The following is a 24,626-nucleotide window of genomic DNA, read 5'->3' as shown; positions in this document are numbered from 1 at the left end:
GCCCACAGATCCCAGAGCTGCTCAGCTCTTACACAGGCCCCTCCTGCCTACAGCCACCCTGCTCCCCTCAAGGGGGATTCAGGAGAGGCAGTCAAGTTTAGTCCAGGGGCACAGGCTCACCCCAGACTCATGGTGGGACTTAGTTATGGGACTATAGACACCCCCAGTCCCAAACACCTCACACTACACCACTGAGGGCCTGTCCAGAGTGCCTTTTACCCAGGTGCCATGTTCACTTCCACCAAAACGAGCGATATTAAAGGCCAAGGCTACGGTCTGAGGAGACTGAACAACCCTCAGAATCGGTCAGTATGACAGGAATGCTAGAGGGCCCAGAGCAGGAATTTAAAGACGTGTGAGTGACAAGTGAGGGTTTCAGTGGAGGAGTACATTTACAGGCTACATTTAACAACAGAGGGTGATGCTGAGGTACCGTGAAGTGGGGAAGTGCTTGTTTAGCGTGCCTGGGGCCCGCCCAGGTCTATCCTCAGCACCAAAAGGAGACAATGCATGATTTAAGCGGAAATATGGAAATTTTAAGAGAAGAGGAAAGAATAAATAGAAAGAAAGAAAGACCAGAACTGCTTGGAACAAGAAAGAAAACAGTGAAAGAGAAAGGAACTCATTGCTGAGCTCAGTGGCAGGCTGGATGGGGCCAAGGAAAGCGGCTCCAATCTCAAGGGCGTGAGAGCAGCAGGAGACCCAGAACCAGAACAACAGGGAAGAACCAGACAACCAGGAAGGTGTGAAGGTGAGTGTGGTGGGAACCAGGGGAAGAGAGATGGGACAGGAGGTGTGAAGGTGAGTGTGGTGGGAACCAGGAGGGAGACAGGACAGGAGGTGTGAAGGTGAGTGTGGTGGGAACAGGGGGGACAGGAGGTGTGAGGTGAGTGTGGTGGGAACAGGGGGAGGGGACAGGACAGGAGGTGTGAAGGTGAGTGTGGTGGGAACCAGGGGGGAGACGGGGACAGGAGGTGTGAAGGTGAGTGTGGTGGGAACCAGGAGGGAGACAGGACAGGAGGTGTGAAGGTGAGTGTGGTGGGAACCAGGAGGGAGACGGGGACAGGAGGTGTGAAGGTGAGTGTGGTGGAACCAGGAGGAGACAGGACAGAGGTGTGAAGGTGAGTGTGGTGGAACCAGGGGAAGGGACAGGAGTGTGAAGGTGAGTGTGGTGGGAACCAGGGGGAGGGACAGGGACAGGAGGTGTGAAGGTGAGTGTGGTGGGAACCAGGGGGAGAGAGGGACAGGAGGGTGAAGGTGAGTGTGGGGGGGGGGGGGGGGGGGGGGGGGGGGGGGGGGGGGGGGACAGGAGGTGTGAAGGTGAGTATGGTGGGAACCAGGGGGAGGGAGACAGGACAGGAGGTGTGAAGGTGAGTGTGGTGGGAACCAGGGGGAGGGAGATGGGACAGGAGGTGTGAAGGTGAGTGTGGTGGGAACCAGGGGGAGGGGACAGGGACAGAAGCAGCTCCTGGGCAGTAGTGACTGACAACCTCCAATCAGGGTCACACCAAACACAACTGCACATCACACCGACTTCAGAAAAGCACAAAGGGCAGGACAAAGAGCTGACTTCCACGACACCCGAACCACAGAGGCACCGAGAATGAAGGGTCACCGAGAAGCAGCACCTCTCCAGCCAGCGCTGCACAGCCTGCTCAAGCAGCCCTCCAATGCGCATGAGCGGCTCAGAGACGGTGCTTCCCGGGCACACACAAGGCTCCTGGTCAGTCCAAAGTGTGGGGCAGGGTGCGGAGGGAGAGAGAAGAAAAACAAGAGAGGAGAAGGCCAGGAGACTCTGACAAACAAAACTGGTGAAGTCTGCTGTCAGCAGGCTGCCTCAGAAGAGAGGGAAGACCTTCAGAGGGAAGAAAGTGAACCGGGTCTAAGCAAAGACAGGAAAGCCTCAGACAGTGAGTGGAGGTAAAACGCATTCTTTTGTCGCCTGCTTTTGAGACTACGTCTCACTATATACAGCCCAGGTTGGCTTCAGACTCATCATCCTCCTGCCTCAGCCTCCCTAGTGCTGGAATGACAGGCCCATGTCTGGCTACTTTTCTTACTGGAGCTGATCTAGTGCTAACAGTGCATCTGAATTACTAGCACTGAAGTGTTTGATTGTGCCAACTAATATACATAAAACAAACGGCTGCAGTAACCATGGGGAAGAGGAAGAAACCATTCTGCTACAGGATTACTTTGTTTTATAAAGTTTATAAGGTATTAGTATTGACTGAAGGAGAATAGCACGACTTAAAATTAGCCTTGAAGGCTGGGAGACAGCTCAGTTGGTAAGGACCTACCACACAGGGACGAGAACCCGAGCTTGTACTCCCAGCACTGATTCGAACGCCAGCTGTGGTGGTGCACTCGTATAATGCCAACACCGGGGAGTGGACAGGTGGACAGATCCTTGGAGCCTGCTGGTTAGCCAGCCTAGCACCATCACTTAGCTCCGGTTCTGTGAGAGCTCATCTTAACAAACAAGCTAGAGGGTGACTGAGGAAGACACCTGACACTGTCTTCTGGCTGACACATGCAATCTGCATGTCTGCAGAGCGCGCACGCGCGCGCACACACACACACACAAGCTGAAGCTGGCATGTGGGCATATACCTGTAATCTTGCACTTGGGAGTTAAAGGAAAAAGGATTAAAGAAGTTCAAGGTTATCCTCAGCTACACAGTGAGTTCTAGGGTAGCCTGAGCTACAAATGAGATCCTATCTCAACACACACACACACACACACACACACACACACACACACACACACCTGAATTAGCTGTAAATATGTGTGGCAAACCCTAGGACAACCACTAACAGGGTCCCCTCTTCCATGTGTGTACAGATGCACAAACATGCACGTGTATATAAACACAGAAGCCAAAGTTCACGTAAGTTGTCTTCCTCTGTCATTCTCCATCCTGTTTACCGAGGCAGAGTCTCTCACTGAACTAGAGTCCACTGATTCCATTACTCTAGCTTCCCAGGGCTCTGTGTCTCTGTTTCTGAAGTGCTGGGACCCCCGGGGGGCCATCGAGCACACTAGGCTTTCATGTGAGTTCTGGGACCCGAACTCTGGCCCTCAGGCTTGCATGGATGTGCTTTATCCACTGAGCCATCTTCCCTGACTAAAAGCAGTTTTAAAAGGAAATATGATTGATGTATTAAGGCAAGAATATGGACTCATAAAATGTTTAACTAAAACACAGAAATCAGCTAGGCATGGTGGTATGCACTTGCAATCCCAGCACTGGGGATTTGAAGACAGAAATATCAGGAGTTCAAGGTCAGCCTGGGCTATAACTTTGAGACCAGCACGAGTTATGGGCAACCCTGTCTCAAAATACAGACAGACAGACAGATGAGTGTGAAACACAAAAATAAGAATGATGAACAAGAACAACAAATAGAAAACTAATAAATGTGGTGGCCGTTAATCTAGCTATATTAATAATGACATTGTATGTATGAGTACCCATGGAAACGCAGGCATATCTGCATGTGTGTGAGTGACTGTTATGTGGTCAGAGGATACAACATTGGGTACTGTTCCTCAGAAGCCATCTGGCTCTTGTTTTTTGGTACAAGGTTTCTCACTGGCTTGAAACTTGCTGAGTGTGCTGGGCTACCTGGCCAGGAACCCTCAGGAGCTGCCTGACTCAGCCTCAATGCTGGGGTTACGAAGATGAAGCCACCAAGCCCAGAATTTTTTGTACATGGGTTTTGGGGATCAAACTTGTGCTAGCATGGCAAATAATTTACCAACTGACCTACCCCCCCCCCAGCCCTTAATAATCACTTTAAACATCATTGGCCTAAACACATGAATTAAAAGAGATTATCAGAGTGGATAAAAAAACAAGGCTTGGCCGGGCGGTGGTGGCGCACGCCTTTAATCCCAGCACTCGGGAAGCAGAGCCAGGCGGATCTCTGTGATTCAGCAGCTGGCTACAATGAGTTCCAGAAAAGCGCAAAGTAACAGAGAAACCCTGTCTCGAAAAAAAAAAAAAAAAAAAAAACAAGGCTTGTTTATATGCATGTACAGAAACTCACTTGAAAGACACACATATCACAGGTACTGGAGTGGAGACAGTTATGCCATGACGACAATAATCATGCAGGGACATTCATCTGAGAAAGAACAGGCTTCAATTTGAGAAAGTTACAGGGAGGGAGAACCAGGATACAATGGCAAAGGCTCCTTTTCAAAAAGACTCAGTGGTCCTCAATGTGGACAAACCCAACTTCACACCACTGACACACTCCAGGCAAAACGGGCTGGAGCTGCAGGAAGAAACAGATGAGCCCACCATCGCTGCTGAGACTCTACACTTCCCACAGGAACAGACGCCTGGGCTGGGGAGGTGGCTCAGTGGGCAGCACACAAGCACGAGGATTTGAGTTCAATTCCAGGCACTCAGGAAAAATCCCTCGCATGATGATGCATGTCAGTGATTCCAGTGGTGGAGGGAGACAGGAGGACCATGGGGCTCGCTGACCAGTCAATCTAGCCAGTCAGTGAAAAGACCTTGTCTCCAGACACCAAGTCCAGAGCAAAACAGGAGGAGCGGACATTGACCTCTGTTGTCCACATGAGCACCAACAGGTATGGGCACCAGCACCTGTTCTACCTGTAAGCACACCACGCACATGCATGCATATGCATACACACACCACACACATGCATGCATATGCACAAAACACACCACACATATGCATGCATATGCACAAAACACACCACACACATGGACACACTCCTCCCCACATATGCATATCCACCACATAGTCCCCTCCCCTCATGTACACCACAGGCACAACACACACACACACACACACACACACACACACACACACACACACACACACACCAGGCATATAGCTCTAGGTTACACTGAACTCAACACTATAAATCTACTGGATTTAAGTGACATCTACAGACCACGTCATCCAGTAATCAGTAGATTATAATTTTTCTCAAGCTTTCATGGAGTCATATTCTGGGACATCAAACACACCAGAACAATTCAAAACAACAGAAATCACAACAGAAACTACAACAGAGTCACACTGGAGATCAACAGAGAGCTAGCAGGAAAATCCCACAACACCAGGAAGAAATAACACAATTCTAATTAACATACAGGCCGAGAAGAAACTCTTAAAGAGATTTAAAAATATTTTGAGCTAAATGAAAATGCAAACTCAAAATAACAATATTTGGAGGTGAAAGAAACCAAAGGTGTGGTGCACGGCAAGAGCTGGAGGCATCTACAGCACCATGGCTGACTCCGAAAGCCCTCCCAGGCCGCTGGAGGCCCTCCCTGGCAGCAGGGACACTAGGTGCTCATCCTCAGAGAATCCTCCTGGCAGTGAGGTGACATATTTGACAAAATGTGCTGTCAGCTAAACTTGGGCATTCGAAGTGGAAATGAAGAAATAGTAACATTAAATCTAAAGAAACCAACTACAATGCCCAGTCCAAAGCAGACTGACTAGTGACCATGCCACATACAAAGTGCTGCTTTAGACTTAGAGTCAATCATCACGGGAAGCTGCTTTGAATCCTAGCAGAAAGGCAGAGAGAATGGCAAGTGGTTCACAACGAGACACTGCCCAGCCCCCCACTAGAGGATTCATACACGCCCTGGTCTGCACCACTTTCTCTGACAGTCCCATGTGGTTTGGGGTAGGCCAGGCCAAGGCCTCAGGCAGCAGCAAAAGGGTCAAGTGGAACATGGTGGCTGCAGGGAAAGCAGGAGAGGGCGAGCCCAGGGGAGCCCAGGGGAGCCCAGGGGAGCCCAGGTGTCTTGCTGGCTGGCCTCTACACCCTCTGCTCAAACCAAGGGGTCCCAGCAGCTGATTACGGGGAAGTCACACCTGAACTACTTCTCAAAAGAGCAAAGGGAGACCTCATTTGATGACACTCCAAGGCAGTGTCACTGCAGAGCTACTAGCTAAGCATGTCAATGTCGACACATAGCGAAGTTACGTGTTCGTACGCTGTGCTGTGACACACACAGCACATGCACTTGCCCTTACGTTCTGTGACTGTGTAATGTTCCACTGTGTGTACCTGTAGTTTATGCAGTAACTTTGGCTTAAAAACAACTACGTTTTCTGCTTATTAGTTATTCAGGTTGAAAGTTTCCATGGCTTTTTGCTTGTCTTTATTACTGTTCACAGGGAAATACAGTTTTACTGCTGTTTACAGGGAAATACTGACTCAATGGAACACTTTACACCCATCAAGATAATTAGCAGATGCTAGGGGTATAGTTCAGTTATATACCTGTGCTTAGCATTCATACAAATGAGATCCTGGGTTCATTCTACAACTCTGGGGGGTTGGGGTGACAACTAGTCCATCTAGGACATTATATCCCCCAAATGGGAAAACTGTGAATGAGGAAAACCAGGATGCCATGCTCTATCTGCCCCAGGATTGCAGCTTTAGAAATGTCAGGCATGCAACCAGAGTCAAAAGCAGAGGGGAGAACGACTGCTGATCATTAAGATGATCTCCATCACGGACACGATGTTATTAGCATTAAGAAGCTGAAACAGTCCGGCGTGTGACGCACCTTTAATCCAGCACTCAGCAGACAGGGATCTCTTGATTCGAGCAGCGCTACAGAGTGAGTCCAGAAGGCGCAAAGCTACACAGAGAAACCCTGTCTCGAAAAACCAAAAAAAAAAAAAAGAAAGCTGAAACAACATGCAGTAGGCTACCTAGTGATCCTGCACTTGCTAAGAACCCAGAAGAAGGAGAGTTTAGACCCCACTGCAGCTGAGCCACACTGCAGAAGTTACCTGCAAGTTGAGCGGTGACGGCTTGGAATGGCAGCTTTCGGAACACGTCCACCAGGGGCTGCACTTTCCTTATGTTGACTAGCTCGTGCTTGCCGTAGTCCAGCTCATACACGGACACCAGCCCATTGGTCAGGATTCCTTTCAAAAGCACCCTGTACCACCTAGAAGCACAGTGGATTAAAGAGAGAAAACAGCCCAAGTCAACAGCCATTCCAAAGAGAAGCAAGCATTATATGGCACACAGAAAAATCGGTCCTGGGCGTCTGGAAGCACCTGCGGCTGCTCTCTTCGGTGGCCCCAACGGCCTGCTGTGCCCGTGGCTCCTCTCATGCACTCTGCTCATTCTAGAGCTTTAGAGGCCTCAGGGGGAAGGCAGAAACTCTGGCACTGTCAACCATCCTTAGGCTAAAACAGATGCCAAGGGGTGGTCAGGACAAGGAAAGGGATCCCTTCATCCTGGGGAGACACAAGATGGCCACGTCTGTACATGGTCCCCATCTGCAAGATGGAAAGGAAGATGCAGGTAGGATGTGTGGAAGCCAGAAAGTTGCTTGACTTAAGAACAGAGCAGAGCTGAGAGGACGTGGTGGCTTGGAGAGCACAGTACAGTGGGGCCAGACTAAGGGATGGTGCAGGCACAGAGGACGTGGTGGCGGGTTGGGGAGGGACTGAAAGTTTTGAACAAAGAACATTTTGGGGTATTCCTCCTTGGATCCCTCCCATTCTCAGTTCTCGCTTATCCTCAACAAATCTCTGTTTGCTCTGTTTAAAATGAAAACAATTTGGTGCACTGGGGCTCTCCCAAATGACCTGGGTCCAATTCCCAGCACCCACATGGCAGCTCATGCCTGTCTTTAAGTTCAGTTCCAGGGGACCCAATGCCCTCTCTGGTCTCTGCAGGAACAGATATACATGCAGGTAAAACATGCATACACTTACATTTTAAACATTTAAAAAAGAAATGGAAAGAAAAATAGATGATTTTAATTATTCCACGTGAAAAATGTTAAAAACCAAACAACCCCACAGAATCCAGCTTGTCCCTAAGATAAATAACCTGAGAGGGTAAAAGGGCATAGGGAAGCACCCCAGTTGGTCGGTCACCACGGGTGTGTTTTTCTTCAGTGGGTCTTGTCAGCAGTTAAAATGGGTAAAACAAAACAAAACAGACTTCAAGGTGAACCTACGAAGGACCAGTTTAGTCGATGGTCTCCACCATAGGAGGAGAGCAGCTCACCACAGCTCAAGGTAAACTATCTACAGATGTCTTAGCAACTGACTGGCCTGCTCGACTTGCCCTCTGGTGGCAGGGCCTGGCATTCTCTACAAGTGTACCAGCCAGAAGCCCAGGGAGAAAACACAGCTGGAAGCCTGCAATGAGGCCACTCCCTCTATGTGAGTGTGGACTGCTCAGGGAAGTCAGAAACCTTGAGGCTGACTCAAGGTGCAGAAGGCAAGGACGTGCAAGCCTCACAGACAACGGGAACACAGAAAGGATTCCTAGTAAGTACCTGGGGTTGGGAAGCCAAGCGCACCTGAATGTGAATCCCCCTGGCCATTGTCCTGTGGTGTCACTCTGGCCTGAGCCTCAGTTAGTCAAGTGTAATATTGTATTTTGTCATTGTTGTTGTTGTTGTTGGAAGCATCTAGCTCAACTCTTGGCATTACAACAGGCACTTAGCGAGGGACAGCCACCATCTGAAGATAAGCTAAATGAAAAATGCAGAGCAGACTGGAGGGGATATTTCCGGGTGGAAATGCCAGGCTGCAGGCTGCCCATTTGTGTAAGAGACAAAAAGGGGTGCAATAAACACATGTGGTTTCCACCACCACCAGCATCATCTTTAAGCTACAGGGGACACGTGATAGTGGATCGTGTTTCCAGTCCATTGAGTACAGCAGTAAAGGAGCAGGAGAAAGGGGTGTGTTTCTGCTGAGTTGAACTCTGAAGGCAGGTGCTTACACAAAAGCCTGGTTTGGACTAGACGTCAATTTTAGAGCAAACATGACCCACAGTGTAGAAACACAGATACTGGACCTTTCCCCGAGGGTTAGACTGGTGAGAAAGGAGAAGCGGGGCTTTGAATGTGTTTCCAGGTGCTTCTCATGAAGAGATCTGGAGACCATGACAATTTAAAAACCGTGTCAATTCCTATGTATTAGCTTATCATAGCTGGAATAAGGTTCAAGAGCCCCAAGTCTTAAGTAAGATAGAAGCTTTGAACACTTAACACTGATTAACTCACGACACTTAAAGAAAACATTAATGTACCCTTATTTCTAGACTATCTACTATCCCTGAACAATTAGCTGGTTAAAACCCCCAAGTCCCAGGCAGAGCTGAGCCAGCAGGCACAGCTGGAGGGCAGGTGGGGAGGCAATTCCTTCCCTCAGGCAGGTCTTCCCAACACTACCCATCACCGCCCCCCATCCCCCCACCCCTACCCACCCATGACAGCTAACACGAGGGTGGATTTGACTATAAATACATTATCCTGTAACGAGTTCTTACTGAGACAGACTTATACAGAGTCAACCCCACTCAGGGTTAGCGTTGTAAATAAAAAAGTGACGCAGTAAAAACGGCTCTTACAGATGAAAAGCTTTATGACACAGACTCAAGCTCTTCAAAATGAGCGCCATTACTCTCTTTCACATTTTAGAGTTAAAAACGGTTTTTTCTTCCCATAAAAATGACATTTTCTATATGTCTATGTTTAATATCTTAGAAAAAAATATTTTGTGTAAAGAAATTAGCAGTTTGATCTTTTAAAATATGAGAGAGGGGAGAGAGAGACAGACAGACAGACAGAGCTATCTGGGCGTTCAGCATTCAGAAGCTTGCCTCCCCACGTTGGCTCTTCACTTCCTAGGACGCCGTGGCATGAGTGCAGTGGGGAGCCTGTGCTCCTGCACGGGGCACACCCGGCACACCCAGCACACCCGATGGTTCAGGGGAAGGGGGTGTGGACCCAATCACGACCCATGAGGGCCCGGGGCGGTGAGACAAACTTCGCATCATCCCTTGAAAAGGTGCTACAACTAGCAGGAATAGGATAAACACTTAAGACTTCCCGTTATGTAAATGGGAAAACTCTTAACAGGAAAATGGTTAGTAGAGTTTTATATAATGTTAGCATTTTAAACATGAAAACTTCTCACAAGTCCTCAAATCCATGTTTCTCTCAAAATTCTCATTTGTGCAGACCAGGTCTCCCGGACACTAAGGACCCTCATGACCATTCTACAGATTCTTAGCAGAAGAACAAGGGCTTGGCCAGGACCTACTTATTCTCCACTTTGGCAGCGTACACTTGGTCTCTCTCCACCGAGATGTGGCGCTCCTCACACACACTGTAGTACAGGATCATCTCTTCCATCAGCACTTCCAGCTTGTGGATCTCCTGCCAAGGCTGGATGACAAAATGGCCTGGGTGACAGGCCACAGGCACATACACATCCATGTGTTCCCCTGACTTTGACAAGTGGACTGGAGGGGGCAGTTCCTCCAAGGAGAACGAGCTGGTGTGGTCCAGCAGGGACTTTCTGAGGACCTCTGGGTGGCCCTTTCTGAGACCCTCTCCAGGGCTGCTGGGTGCGGGTGTGCTGCTGCTGTTCCTGTTGCCAGGTGAGCTGACCGGCCCAGACACGGCACTCAGGAACACATCTTTCTGGTGCTTCCATAGGTCTGCGTTTGTGATCTGCCGGTTAATGCTGCGATGAGGATCAGGGAAGTTCTTAGGAGTAAATAAGTACACATATGCGACCCCCTTGGTTTCATCCACTTTTGTAACCTTTGGAAAACGTAAAAAAGCAATTCAGAAAATCACATTGACACTAGATTCTGAAAAGCGGTTATAATATTAACCTTAAATATTAAAGCAGAGAATTTTGTAAAACAATTATTTGTGGTAAGATGAATTACCCCTCACAGCCTAAAACATCTATAAAACACCAGCAATTCTTGTGGAAATCGCAACTGAAAAATAATCCTGCAATGTAAGACATGGCTGCTGCCCTGAGGGGAGGGAGTGGCGAAGGCAGCATGATCCATCTTTAAATTAATGACATTCCAGAACCCACGCAGCACGGAAACAGTACGCTTCCCTGCACCTCCCCCACCCTGAGCCAGGGTGACGACAAAGGAGCCAACAAGAGCCCTTTGGCCCAGAGGCCCCCAGGCTGGCAACCCCTGGGGTCTCAGGTCCTAATTCTGTGCCTGTCCCAGTCTCTATCTTCCCTTCCCACTTCCCACCCGCTCCTTATGCCAGGGAGTGTCCATGTGGGAATACCATGCAGTGGTCATGTGACTGCCCCGATGGGTGTCTGAAAGTCTGGGTGCTTAGTGATTCTCATCAGCTCCTCCAGTTTATCTTAAGGACAAAAACGGGACACTTCAGACTACATCTATCATCCATCAAAGAGGACACAAAATGGAAGAAGACAGGGACACAGGTAAAAGAGGGTGGCAGCCCACCTAGGACAGTTCCTTTGAGAGTGTACTCCCTCAGTGAGATGCACCTCTTTAATCCATCCTTTAATGTCTACTGAAATACTGACTAGTTCATTTTGATATCTGTGATACAGGAGTACCATTAAAATTCACCCAAAGTACTTTTAAGCTAAGAGTGAAGACACAAGCTAATAACAGTAGCACTTCAGGGCCTAAGGCAAGAGGATTATTGCAAGTTCCAGTCCAGCCAGGGCTACAGAGCAAGACGCTCTCTCAAAAGGAAAAAGAAGAAGTATTTTTAGTATGTACCCAAAACTTTGTCTTTATGAGTAGGTGAGAAAACAATATTTACTATCTATCATGTAACAAATGAAGCCCATAAAACAGGCATAATTAAACTGTGTGGAGCATGCAATGTGCATGTTCCACAGCAGCAGCAGCAGCCTGGACTCCACACGCACAGAGACAGAAGGGTCAGGGCTAGGGGAAATGATTCAGATCTCTGGGAAGCTATGGCTCAAGGATTTCAGCTCCAGGTTTACATACAACAACACTGTCTGCATGGGTTCAGGAGCTGAGAGAGGTGCCTAAGGTTCTTCATCCTAGAAATTCGAGCAACAAGCTAAAAAGCTTCAGAAAAAATGTGAAAACACTGAGATTAGCAATGGATTGTTCACAATCACCAGGGTTAGCAGGGGTTCACATCACAGGTTAGCAGTAGATGGCCTGTTCACAATCACCAGGGTTAGCAGTGGATGGCCTGTTCACAATCCACTCTATTTTAGGAAAAGATAGTTATTGTCTTAAAAACATTTATTGAGAGATATGATCACATATCAATTGACTTGATCACAAGTCAATTTAATTCTTTTTCACTTAGCAAGACTGCAGTAGAGAACTAAGTACCTCTGCTACCTTATTAATAATAGGAAAAAGGGAGTTGTAATAATACAGGAGATCGGGGTAACTCTTTAAATAGAAATCAGCCAGGAAATATCTTATAGCTACATGTATAATTCATCTCTTGGAAGTAAAAACATGTCTGGTGTGAAGGTGTCCATTTACGACAGTGAGGTAAAATTCATTCATGTGAACCCCAAGCTCCAGCTCTTCCCAGACATCCCAGAACCAGGAAGATAACTAACCTTAATGCTACAGTCAGAGCAATTCAAAACAGAATCTCTTAGCCAAAGGACAGCATCTGGTGTCCACATGCCAATGGACTGCGGAAGATCAGCCAAACAGCACTTTATAGCCTGAAAAAAAAAAAAAAAGAAAAAAACCTAAAACACACCATCTTAAAATCGGCAGGACATGTAACGTCTACTTCCTTAAGCCAGACGCTGCAGCAGATGATGGCAGTCAGTCCGTGGTCTGCCTGTCTGCCATGCTGTCTATTTATGTCCCTATTGGCTTTTCATTTGACTTTTTTAATCCTCCCAGGGGCCAGGGGGCTTATACCAGACACTGTGTCACCCCACAATCCTTCTGGTCTAACATATTCCGGGCTCCACTGTATGGATGGGGAAACAGTCAAGAGCAGCCTGTGGCAGGTCACAGAGTGGAACAGATGGGACACCTGCAACAACCTGATTTCACTGCAAGAGTCTCAAAGGAAGCTTAACTACTTCACCCAGAATCTCCCGAGAGACCCATGGGTGCTGAGCACTTGTGCTCACCACCTGAAGGAGGCAGAGACAAGAATTAGAGACAAAATGCCTTAAGTCTGCAGGTACTCAAATGCATCCCTCCCTCAGTGCTCTCTTACTCCCCAAGCTACTTCAGAATGCCACAGGAGGGAGACTGACTTCAGGGACTCTCTCAGTCACATGTGGGTCTCGAACTGAGGGAGGAAATCTTGTGACAGACATGAAAGCTACTCCACACTCCTCCTTAGATTCCTCTTGTGCTAAGCACCTGCCATGCCCTGGAAAAGCTACAGGTGATGACCAGGCCATTCAGAGTGGAGAGAGCACTCTGCAGGGCCTGTGGGCAGAGGCAACAGGGAGGAAGACAGCCTAATAGACTGGTGCACAGCTAAGTATAGGCTCGGCTGGCAGGAAAGACCACAGAATGCCCAGCAGCTCTGCCACCAAAAGAGGGCACTTAATATAATCACATTTTCTAAATGATTAAAATAGATGCTAGAAATAAGCTCTTTACTGAGAGAAAAATACTATTTTTTAATCCTGGCGATCTATTCACATTTAAAATATCTTAAAATGAAGAGCTGAATACAACCTTTACGGGTTTGCTCCTGTGACTTAGACCTCTTGGGGAGACAGATGTTAACTAGGGGCTGGGCAAGCTGCCCTTAAAGGACCTGTAATGAGTAGTCATCACACTTATCAAAGAAGGAATCTAGCTGAGATTAGCAGGAAGAAAAAAGGTGTTTATTGTCTATTTCACACAACACTGCAGCATAAAGAAGGGAGTGGTGTGTGACTTTCAGAGAAGCAGGAGGAAGCCTGAAGTCCCTGTCTCCAGCCAGGGAGACCTTGTCAATATGATACGGGCCTTAGGTGGACATGGCCACGAGGAGACAAAAAGGGCAGAGCTGTGTCACTCCCAGGGCGGTGGACTTCCAGTATTAGGGCCGCACATCAACAGGGTAAAAGAGACTCTGAAAGCAGGCTCGCACGAGAGCCAAATTCTTCTCTGTTAACTGTGTCAGGAAAGGCAATGGAGACTTGAGAGAGACGCTACAGCCATGCTAGTCACAGCAAACCATGCTTTCCAGGCTGTCCTGATGGTGAGGATGACTTCTGCAGAAGTCAAGGGGCATCATGCAGTCCTTTTTTGTTTGTTGTTTCCTGAGACCAGGCCTCAAGGAGTCCAGGCGAACCTTAAACTCACTGTGTAGCCAAGGATGACCATGAACTCTTGACCCTTTTGCCTCTACCTCCCTAGGGCTGGGATTTTAGAAGCATGCCCACCATGCCCAATGCAAATGAATATTTAATAGAACATAATACTGAATTAATCATATTAATTTACATAGTAAACATTTATATTTTCACCTAGATTATGTATCTATAAATATTTAATAGAATATGCAATAGAATATAGTCAGTATATTAATATTTTAATAGAATATTAAATATTTAATAGACTATGACCATTAATATTTAAAAGAACACAGTAATTAATTATATATTATTTATGTGTTATACACTAATTACTTATATAAATATTTAATAGAATATAATATTTAATTAATAGAATATATATTAGATTCCTATAAAAAATCCTCTATTTTCTCTCAAGGTAGTCAGTACTTGTTAACAAGACCGACAAGTTTACAATGACTCACAACTGTCATCTGAATGCTCTGTAAGAGGACAGGCTATGGTTAATGTTATCACTCCCATTTCTCACATGGGAGAAAGTCTTACAGAAAATGAGTATATATAAACACATTTCCAAAAGAATGGCGAGCCAAATAAACAGCAGCCCTGCGGATAAACCCTTACATACACCACCCTAAAGGCTGGCTAGTTAGATGTCAGAACTGGTATGTGATTATTACAATGGTACCTCTACTTGGGTAACAACATAATGACTCAGTGTTCTTGAAAACAGCATTTACTAAACAGTGGTCTGTAAATGTGACTGGTCAGATTCACATCTGTCAACATCCACTCTGCTATCTGCTTACAAACTGAGACTGTGCTCATGAGCATGATCAGGACCGGCATGGCTGATCAACAGGTAGGCAGCTCTCTGCAGACCTCCAGGCTGACACAGTCGTACCTGAGGCGGGATGGCAAGCATCTCCTGCAGGAAGCGAGGGGGGATCTCTCTGAGCTCCGATACTTTCACGGATGTTGCATTGCCAGAGTCCAGGAAGTGAACATCCAGTGCCCGGCTGCTGTGAACGTTCGTGATCTGCAATGAGAGGAGCCCTGGCTCACTACTATCACAGGGGAGGATGACACACTGCCACCCTCACCCCCATACAGCGCTGCAGGGTTAGGAAAACACCCCAAACTATCAGTTAATATTCTTAGACTACAGCATGGAGCCTTTCTTCTAAGTCACTCGACAGTCAGCACCAGTACTGACCAGCCAATCACTGTAAGGCCACCAGTGTCCACTATTTCTCCAATTCTCGAAATACTGCTAATTAGATGATGTTATTTTTAAAATATTAAAATGTGTTGGAAAATTCTTATATCCTAATAAAGAACATTAATAATTCAAGATGGAATTTTACTTACAGAGGGAAATTGCTTTGAAAATAACATATTTTACTATAAAACTTAGTGATTTATTTATTTATTTATTTATTTATTTATTTATTTATTTATTTATTTATTTTGGTTTTTCGAGACAGGGTTTCTCTGAGTAGGCTGGCCTCAAACTCACAGAGATCTGCCTGGCTCTGCCTCCCAAGTGCTGGGATTAAAGGCGGGTGCCACCACTGCCCGGCCAAACTTAGTGATTTTTAATCATTTCTGCCAACTGAAAAAAATCTGAAGCTCAAAAAGTCAGAGGGATAAAAGAAAGCCCAAATTACTGTACAGCAATGGGGAACTCCACAGAGCCCAGCAATTCTTGGAGAACTGTCAAGAACAAAGACATCATTTAAACAATTGCTATCAAAGTATTTGTACACCACACTAAGAAACACTTTTTTTTTTCCCAAAATACAAAGCAGAAACTTAGATACAAATCTCAGTTTGAAAGAGAATTTACAAAATGGCACTACTCTTTCTTTAGAGTCATTAAAAACGAAGACCAACCAGTAGCATGTCAGAGGGTTTCGAGGAAACATGAAGGTAAATCCAATGGGGCATCCAGACTGGATCCCAGGGCAGAAAAGAACACCGTGGAACAATGTGAGAAACGAGGGAAAATTCTGCACATTAGTGACTTCTATTAATGTTGACTTCCTGGTTTGGGAATCGAGACCGGTTACACAAGATGTTAACAGGCTAAGTGAGGCCTCTTTATATTACTCTTGTTAACTCTTCATAGAGTCTTGAATTATTTTTTAAATTAAAAACAGATCTGTACATTTACATATTATCAACTAAACAACAGAGCTTTAAGAGCTCAATAACACCATGCTGGGCACGTGACACGTGACCTGTGGTCACATACTCTACAACTCAGCCTTCTAGGAACTAAGTCACATCAAAGGCAGTAACCACTCTAGAACTGCTGCTTTCATTTGGCTAGGGATGGCTGAGCCTTTCTGAAGGGAAGGTCAGGACAGTCAATCTGTTGACATTTAAATGACGTTTCTTGTCTTAGAGGGCTGGTTTCCTGTGATTCTTAAAAATACTGCACACAGGAAGGTTCACAGTGGCAACAAAACCACCAACACCCATGGGGAGAGTGGTGGGGCTGTGGTGGACTCTTCCTCTTGCTGCATCACACAGCATGGAAACAGACTACTACAGCACCAGAACTGAGTCTCACAGTGAGTGAAAGGCATGCTTCAGAAGATTAATGCATTGATGCTTATTTACGTAAGATTTAAAGAAGTTTATTTAATCATTCGTGTGTGTGTGTGTGTGTGTGTGTGTGTGTGTGTGTGTGTGTGTGTGTGTACACGTGTGAGAGCACAAATGTGCACATGCATGTAGAGGCCAGAGGTTGGTGAGAATATTCTTCTATTACTCTATACCTTATTTTTTAAATAGGATCTTTCAGTGAATCCACAGCTCACTAATTCAATCAGTGCATCAACTCAGCAAGGCTGCCCCAGGGTTCCTCTGCCTCCCCTGACCTGGGATCACAGGTACTTGCTGCGGTGCCTGGCTCTTTATGTAGGGTCCTCATGCTTGTTCAGCAAGCACTTTATTGACAGAGCCACCTCCCTAGTCCTATTTTTTTTTTTTCTCCGAAGACAGGATTTCTCTGTGTAACAGCCTGGCTGTGCCTGTCCTGGAACTCACTCTGGAGACGAGGCTGGCCTCGAACTCACAGATATCCGCCTGCCTCTGCCTCCCGAGTGCTGGGATTAAAGGTATGCATCACCACCACCTGGTCTACTTTTTTTTTTTTTTACTATGCATATTCTAAATACATATTTATCTCTATAGTTCTAGTATGTATACACACACACACACACATATATTCTATTGTATATGTAATACACAGCAAAGCCATGTGTAGAGTTATAAATACATACACTAAAAACATTAAGAAATTCAGCTGTTGGCTTCCTTAGAGCAGAGGCAGGAGGATAAGAACAGGGCTCAAACCATATGGCCATCTCGGCTGTCAGAAACTGGTGATAAGTACAAGCATGGTTACTGTACTATTGAGAAAATCTGTCTGTATATATGAAACACTTCACAATAATCTTTACAAGTCAAGGGGCTGATCTTACCTCTACTCGTAACCATTTTCCTTTGCAATGGAAGAGGCAGATCTTCCCACAGAAGGGTAGCGAGATGAAGTACTCAGAGGTCATGTGCTACGAAACAGAAAATCAAGGAACAGTTCTTACTCTCGCAAGTATGGCTGCAGCCCTGGAGCAGCGTGGAGGCATGGACTGTTTACCCACAGGCAGTCAGACGTCTCTCCTCCCAGGAACAGCTGCAGCAGGCACAGCGACCTTACCAGGTGCTGCAGACTCTGCCTTCTGCTGTCCCGCTTGCTAGTGCCAGTTTACTCATGCAGCAGGCACACGCACGGCTCCCAGACTGACACCTACAGTGTCCACAGTGTTGGCAGGGTCAGTGGGGCTCATGTGGGCTCTGGCTCTACTAGTTACACAGGAAAAGGGCTGCTGGATCCAACCCGACCAGAGAGCAGATGAAGTCAGGAGACTGAGTCAGCCATGAAGGCCGGCAGCTTCGCTCCGCCATTTAACATTTAACTTCATGTTACTGGTTCATTCATTCTTTTTCATCCAAACTAAGAAGTATTATCACCACAGTCATCGGTGCCTGTGAGATGCTAACAAATGGCAGGGTTCCCCCTAGCCCCTCTTCTGCCCCAGCCTGCACTTAGGGCCTTCCCAGGGTTTGCTCTTCTGGTGACTGTTGTGAGTCTCTATGGACAAGGACTCCCCTTGGGTGGCATAGCACTAGGAAATGTCAAGTACTCGAGCATCCTGGGTTATTAGGACAAATGAATCCTCACAAGTTAGTCTCTCCGGGGGTCTCCTATTTTCCCAAACTCAATCAGCAAATGAAACTTTACCTACATACACACTATACATGTATATATAAACATATATTACATATAATAATGTAATTTATAATATATTTTATGACTTATATTTATATAATTTATAGTTTATGTATTATTTTTAATTATTTCACTTTAAATGTAGATACATGTAATATATTTATAATTATATAATTAAATGTATATGAATATAATATAATGTATATATAATAAACGTATATGATATCTCTAACGTAAAGGAGTAAAGTTATGTATCTGATGCCTCCACTCCAGACAGCGTGAGTAAGAGTTCATGTTATTCAACACCTATTTCAGACTACACATTCTATGTACAAACTAAGGAATGGAGAAAACTGACAACTGTCTCTACCCCAGTGGTTCTCAACTCATGGGTCATGACCCCCACGGAGACCACAAATCAGATATTTACATTACAATTCAAAACTAGCAACGTTACAGATATCAAGTAGCAACAAATAATTTTATGGTTGGGGTCACCACAACATGAACTGTATTAAAGGGTCACAGCATCAGGAACATTGAGAGCCACTGCTCTACCATAAGGCAGGGAGGAGCCACGTAGCCAAAACATAAAGCTGAACAGAGTAGGTTGAGGTGCTAGCCATCCTTTGTGGTAAAAGAAAAGGGTCCCTTCCAGGGGTGACGGGACAGGGCTGAAGCACATTCTGGATTACAAGTTTGTAATCCAGAGGGAAGGAAATCCTATTAGTGACTTAAAACCTCTGCATGTCCTGATTCAGGATGAAAGGAAGGAGGGAAGGGGAGAGGAGGAGGAAGGGGCCACACAACTGAGCCATATATGGAGCCACACTGATGGACTGTCTCTCCTCAGCAGAGAACTGGAGGGGGATGCCTGACAAGCTGGCTCCTGAGGACAGTCACAGGCAGCTGTGCTTAGGACACATCAGCTGCCTGCAGTAAGTAACTAACTATTGCATTGCTGAATGCTTCCTACATGCCAGGCACCGTTCTTTCTAGGCAGTGTTGCAACTATCTCCGTGGTTATTTCACTGGAATACACTGCTGCGCCTGCATGTTACAAAGCAGGAGCAGGAGTTTCCCCAAAGCTCTGCAACCTGGGTTTTCTACCCACCGTTTTGAAAGATCAGCCTCTACTTATTAAACAATTATTCACCCCAGCGCACCCTGAGCCTCTGCTTGCAGTCTAAGGCTGATCTTAGGAGGTGGTGCTACCCCACTGCAGTCTGAGGCTGATCTTAGGAGGTGGTGCTCCACCCACCATACCTTGCAGTCTGAGGCTGATCTTAGGAGGTGGTGCTCCACTGACCATACCTTGCAGTGGAAGTAGTCCTCTGTCTTATGCAGAAGGTCATTGAGTTTGTTCAGACCCTTGCAGGGCACCTGACAGTAGAGTGTGCCGTCAGAACAAATGTTAGTCACTTTGACGTTGGTGTACATGGCATCCACCTGGAACAAGCAAACAGGGAGCCTGTCTGAGGACAAATGCTTCCCTTGACCTCTCCAAGCAGTTCCCTGCACAGCCCATCACGTTACATACTCGTGGTGGCTAACAGACACTCTCAACTTGACAACCCTGAGAGCCACGATACCTCTGAAGTATGCATGAGGGTGTTTCTAGAAAGGTTACACTGAGTGAATACCTGGCATCAGTGTGGGTGCCATCATCCCACAGGCTGGACTCCTTCATTTCTGCTTCCTGGCTACAGAAGTAGGTGACGGGTACCCCACCTGCCCACAGCCACAGCTCCCCGCCATGGTGGACCACATCCCCTCACAGCACAGGCTGGAAACCCTTCTTCCTTCCAGCTGCTCTGTCAGGTGTGGTTGCAGTGACAAGAAAATGAACTAACGCAACACTTTTAAATTCTGTGAGTTCAAAGACATCTGGGCAGAAGAAAATTCACAACTTAAACGATACAGGTGTTAACTGTGTCAGGTACAAAAGAGACATTTTCTACATGGCCCATCATCTGGAAGGCTGAGTGTGTTCTGAACTGGCTTATTGTCTCTCCAAGAATAAAAAGTGTTCCAAAACCATACTTTTACAAGATTAACAGAAGGGTTTTTGTAGGCGGGCTTTTCTTTGGGCCGCCAGCTCACAAATAATGACACGGAAACTTATTGTTGTTTTTAAATCTCAAAAAGTCCATTCCATTACCAGTCTTCTGTGTCTGTTAGGTGTCTGTTGGTGTGATAAACACTGACCACAACAACTTGGGGAGAAAAGGGTTTATGTCACCTTGCAAGATTATAGTCCATCACTGAGAGAAGTCAGGGAAGGAATAAAAAAGAAAGAATCAGGGAAGGAACTAAAGATTAGAGTCCATCACTGAGAGAAGTCAGGGAAGGAACTAAAGATTAGAGTCCATCACTGAGAGAAGTCAGGGAAGGAACTAAAGATTAGAGTCTATCACTGAGAGAAGTCAGGGAAGGAACTAAAGGCAGGAACTGAAGCAGAGGCCGTGGAGGAGCACTGCTTACAGGCTTGCTCTTCATGGCTTGCTGTTTTACACACCCCAGGAACACCTGCCTCGGGGTGGTGCCACCCACAGTGAGCAGGGCTCTGCCACAACATCATCAAGCAAGAAAATACCCCTATATGATAATCTGATGGGGGCGTTTTCTCAATTGAGATTCCCTCTTCCCAAAAGGCTCTAGCTTGTACCATATTGACATAAAACTAGCCTGCACAATGGGCTACATGAATTTTAATGATTCTCAAAAACTATAATCAACATAAAGTTTAATCTTAACCATTTTTGGGGTCAAATCACAATATATAAAAAAAATTTCATAGTTCTATTTGTTAAAAGCCCCTTTCCCTAAATGTTTTTTATCAAGTTTTTAAAATGGTAAGTCTGGCCGGGCAGCGGTGGCACAAACCTTTATTCCCAGCACTCGGGAGACAGAGCCAGGTGGATCTCTGTGAGTTCGAGTCCAGCCTGGTCTACAGAGTGAGATCCAGGACAGGTACCAAAACTACATAGAGAAACTCTGTCTCGAAAAAAGAAAAAAAAAAAAAGGTAAGTCTGTTCTTTAGCACCCACCCTATTCTTTCAGTTGAATATTCTATAATTTATTAGTTCACTCATTTAGAGCACTTACGTCCTACAGATTTAAAATATTCAAGCTAACAATAAATATTTCCAAGGATAGAATTTTTCCTTGTGTTTTTTAATCTTTACAGGAAAATTTCATATAAAATCATTTCCATCTGAGAAACCGGAAAATAAGGAAGTGAATCCCTGTGAAATAATTACGAGAACTGGCTTGTCATCTCCATTTCCTCCTCCTCCTCCTCCTCCTCTCCTCCTCCTCCTCCTCCCCGATTTTCCCCAGTAAGGAGCTGTAGGAAGGAGCTGTCACCTCTCCTTCTACCCCATCCTAGTTACGTGCTATCAGTTATTTGCCTAAAATCTTTAACTTTCTGTTCTGATGATTTTCTTCTCAGCTCCCCTCCTTCACTCTTTTTTTTCCTTTTTTTTTTTAAGTGCATGTGTGTGTACACATGTGCCTGCAAGTATGTTTTCCTATGTGTAGACCACTTTCCATCTTACCTTTGGAGACAGGGGCTCTTGCTGGATGGACGCATCACCCCGCCTTTGTTCCCAGGAGCTAGGGTTACAGACACAAGCCCCTGCAGCAGGCTTTGTTGCTGTTCTACAGTTGTGCATGCTTGGATGGAACTCCTCAAATGGTAAGATGGCCGCAACGTTTGCAGAGGACCCCCACCCCACCCCCACACTTCACTCTGAACAGTGACCACAGTGGTACCTGGAGATGAACTTCTAGAGATTTGTCACATATGGCCTTCAGGCAGGTGGCATTGATGTTGATATCATCTTCTCCTGAGGTGTCATACAGAACCACCAAGGGGATATCTGACTTGTCCAGTATCTCCACAGCAAAGATCTTCCCACATGTTAATGATTCGACCACCTTCACAAGGTCAGGATCATCATTCAGAATCTCCAACCCTGGAAAACAGCAACTGCTTTCATTTCTACTTAGACAGAAGCATCGTGGATGGACAACTTCATGTCTATTTGACCAGCCATTAATGGTGCACTTTTAAATGGAAGCTTCATTTCACAATCTTCTTTACCTTGTACAGCTGGAGATAAAGGGCATGAGGTGAACACCTCTCTAAGAGACGATCAGAGCAGGCATTCTTAACATAAGGAGACTGATGACCAGCCAGACCTTTACCACAGAAGGAGCAGCCTTCAAGACATGTGCAAATGTGTGTGTAAAACAAGAGACTAACATGATCAAGAACCTGTCAATCATGTCACTGTCTTATCTTTCCTACATCTGTTTTGTTCAATTAAACTTGTATAACTACTTTTCTTATAAAATTAATACCTATTATTGAAACTTGAAATCCTCCCTCCCTCCCCCTTTTCCTCCCGATTCATCACCGACTGAGGATACCACAGAACCTCTGAATTTATCTGATTTATCAAAAGAAACTGATGTTGCAGCCAACACAGGCATCAGGTGCAATGTTGCAAACTAATTACTCTTTCAGTTCTTTGACAGCTGGAATTCAACATAACACGTAGATGGCAAATCTAAGTTCATCTACTGAACTAAACAAGCATGCCATTTCCTGCAGTCTGACTAGAGGTCTCTCTTTCTGTTTCTCTTTGAATGTGAGTTACAAGGCAGATTCCTCCTGCTCTACCCGTTCTCAAGACTCAGTGTTGGAACTATTCTCATACCTTTGACTCAGCATCCGGACTTTTGTTCTGCACTTGTGATGCATCCTTTCAAAACTAAAACTAATTTCACAACTTTTGATTGGCTCTTAAAAGCTCACTGGGCTTATCTCAGATTCAGGCCCTTTAGAGACATATGGTCTCATCCTTGCTGATGGGGACATTGCCCAACCCCTTTATTCTGTTTTGGGACAGGGTCTCACTCTGTAAGTCCACACTGGCCTAGAACTGACTATGTAGCCTGGGCTGGCCTCCAATTCATGGTCTTAGACTCTGAAATGCTGGCATCACATGGGTGAGGTACATACTCAGCTTAAGGGGTATTTCTGTAGAGGGCTCCTTTTCATGTAAGAACTATGATCTGAGGACTGGAGAGGTGGCTCAGTGGTTAGCCGAGCTCCCCACCCTTCCACCTATACTGGGGGGCTCACAACTGCTGGTAACTCCAAGGACACAGGAGCTGATGCCTCTGGCCTCCACAGGCACCTGTATACACGAAGAATGCATACATTTTATATGTGTGTGTGTGTGTGTGTGTGTGTGTGTGTGTGTGTGTGTACATACACACACAGAGAGAGACAGAGACAGAGAGAATTTAGAAAAAGAATTCTGCCTTTAGAAGTGCAAGCCTCCTTGGTACAGTGCCTAATACCCTTAATCTCACTGTGCCTTCCTTCCATACCTCATTCCTCCTGTCACCCACATGTGCACAGTCCCATGCTTCTGTAAAGAAGAAAGGTGCAAGGACCAGCACACCCCACAGTCTCACTCAGCTTGAGTGCACAAGGTTTGCTAGCAGAGTGCATCTCCACAGTCCATCTCCAGGGGAGGCCTGAGGATCCCTCCTAATACTTGAAGCAACAGGAGTGAGTCCCATGATATAGGATCGTATGGGCTTTTACTAAGACCAAACAAAACAAACATAAACCCTTTCAAATGGCTAGGTGAAGTTTTTATAATAAAATACAATGAGCTACGTTCTATATAATAAATATAACAAAAACACTGTCACATTTTCATCATTACTACATCTTAGACAGAACACCTTACATATGAATTCTTCATTGAACCTTTCAAGAAAAACATTAAAGTCACGCGCTGGGTGTGGTAGGCCACCCCTGTAACACCAGCGCTGAGGGGGTGAGGAGGGAGGAGTTCGAGGCCAGCCTGGGCTACACAGTGAGCATTTCCAAGTTGAACACTGGACTGGTGATGGGTTTTCTAAGGAGCCCACTTACCCGCCAGCTTGCACTTGGTGGCCTGGAAGGACAGAGAGCAGAAGCGTGGGCTCAGTCCGTAAGCTTTGCTCTTCTCGACATTCTCACAAAAGCCGTAGTCCACATAGCACACCTAAGGACAAAGCAAAGCCAGCCATGTCTATGCGCGGTCTCTATCCTTACCAAAACTGGGACACATTTAAGTGGGTTCACTTTATTCCATAAGCACCAAGTACCTCAACTGTCTCCTCAGGCCAAAGGAAAGGCTCCCTG

General features: G+C 46.0%; 1 protein-coding gene across 1 annotated transcript in view; it reads right to left on the bottom strand.

The window, feature by feature from the left end:
- Nucleotides 1-24,626, bottom strand: part of Tdrd7 (tudor domain containing 7) — a 63,614-nt gene that overhangs the window by 929 nt on the left and 38,059 nt on the right. Inside the window, exons 9-16 of the mRNA XM_028882800.2 lie at nt 24,375-24,486; nt 22,190-22,392; nt 19,727-19,861; nt 17,607-17,693; nt 15,017-15,151; nt 12,409-12,519; nt 10,099-10,604; nt 6,811-6,971 (exon numbers count right to left, since the gene is read on the bottom strand). Coding sequence (XP_028738633.1) covers nt 6,811-6,971; nt 10,099-10,604; nt 12,409-12,519; nt 15,017-15,151; nt 17,607-17,693; nt 19,727-19,861; nt 22,190-22,392; nt 24,375-24,486 — 1,450 coding nt within the window. The remainder of the gene's footprint in view (nt 1-6,810; nt 6,972-10,098; nt 10,605-12,408; nt 12,520-15,016; nt 15,152-17,606; nt 17,694-19,726; nt 19,862-22,189; nt 22,393-24,374; nt 24,487-24,626) is intronic.

The sequence above is a fragment of the Peromyscus leucopus genome, chromosome 2 (assembly GCF_004664715.2).
Source record: "Peromyscus leucopus breed LL Stock chromosome 2, UCI_PerLeu_2.1, whole genome shotgun sequence".
Taxonomy (NCBI): Eukaryota; Metazoa; Chordata; class Mammalia; order Rodentia; family Cricetidae; genus Peromyscus; species Peromyscus leucopus.
The sequence above is the reverse complement of the archived record's forward strand: the minus strand, read 5'-3'. Positions and strand labels throughout refer to the sequence as shown.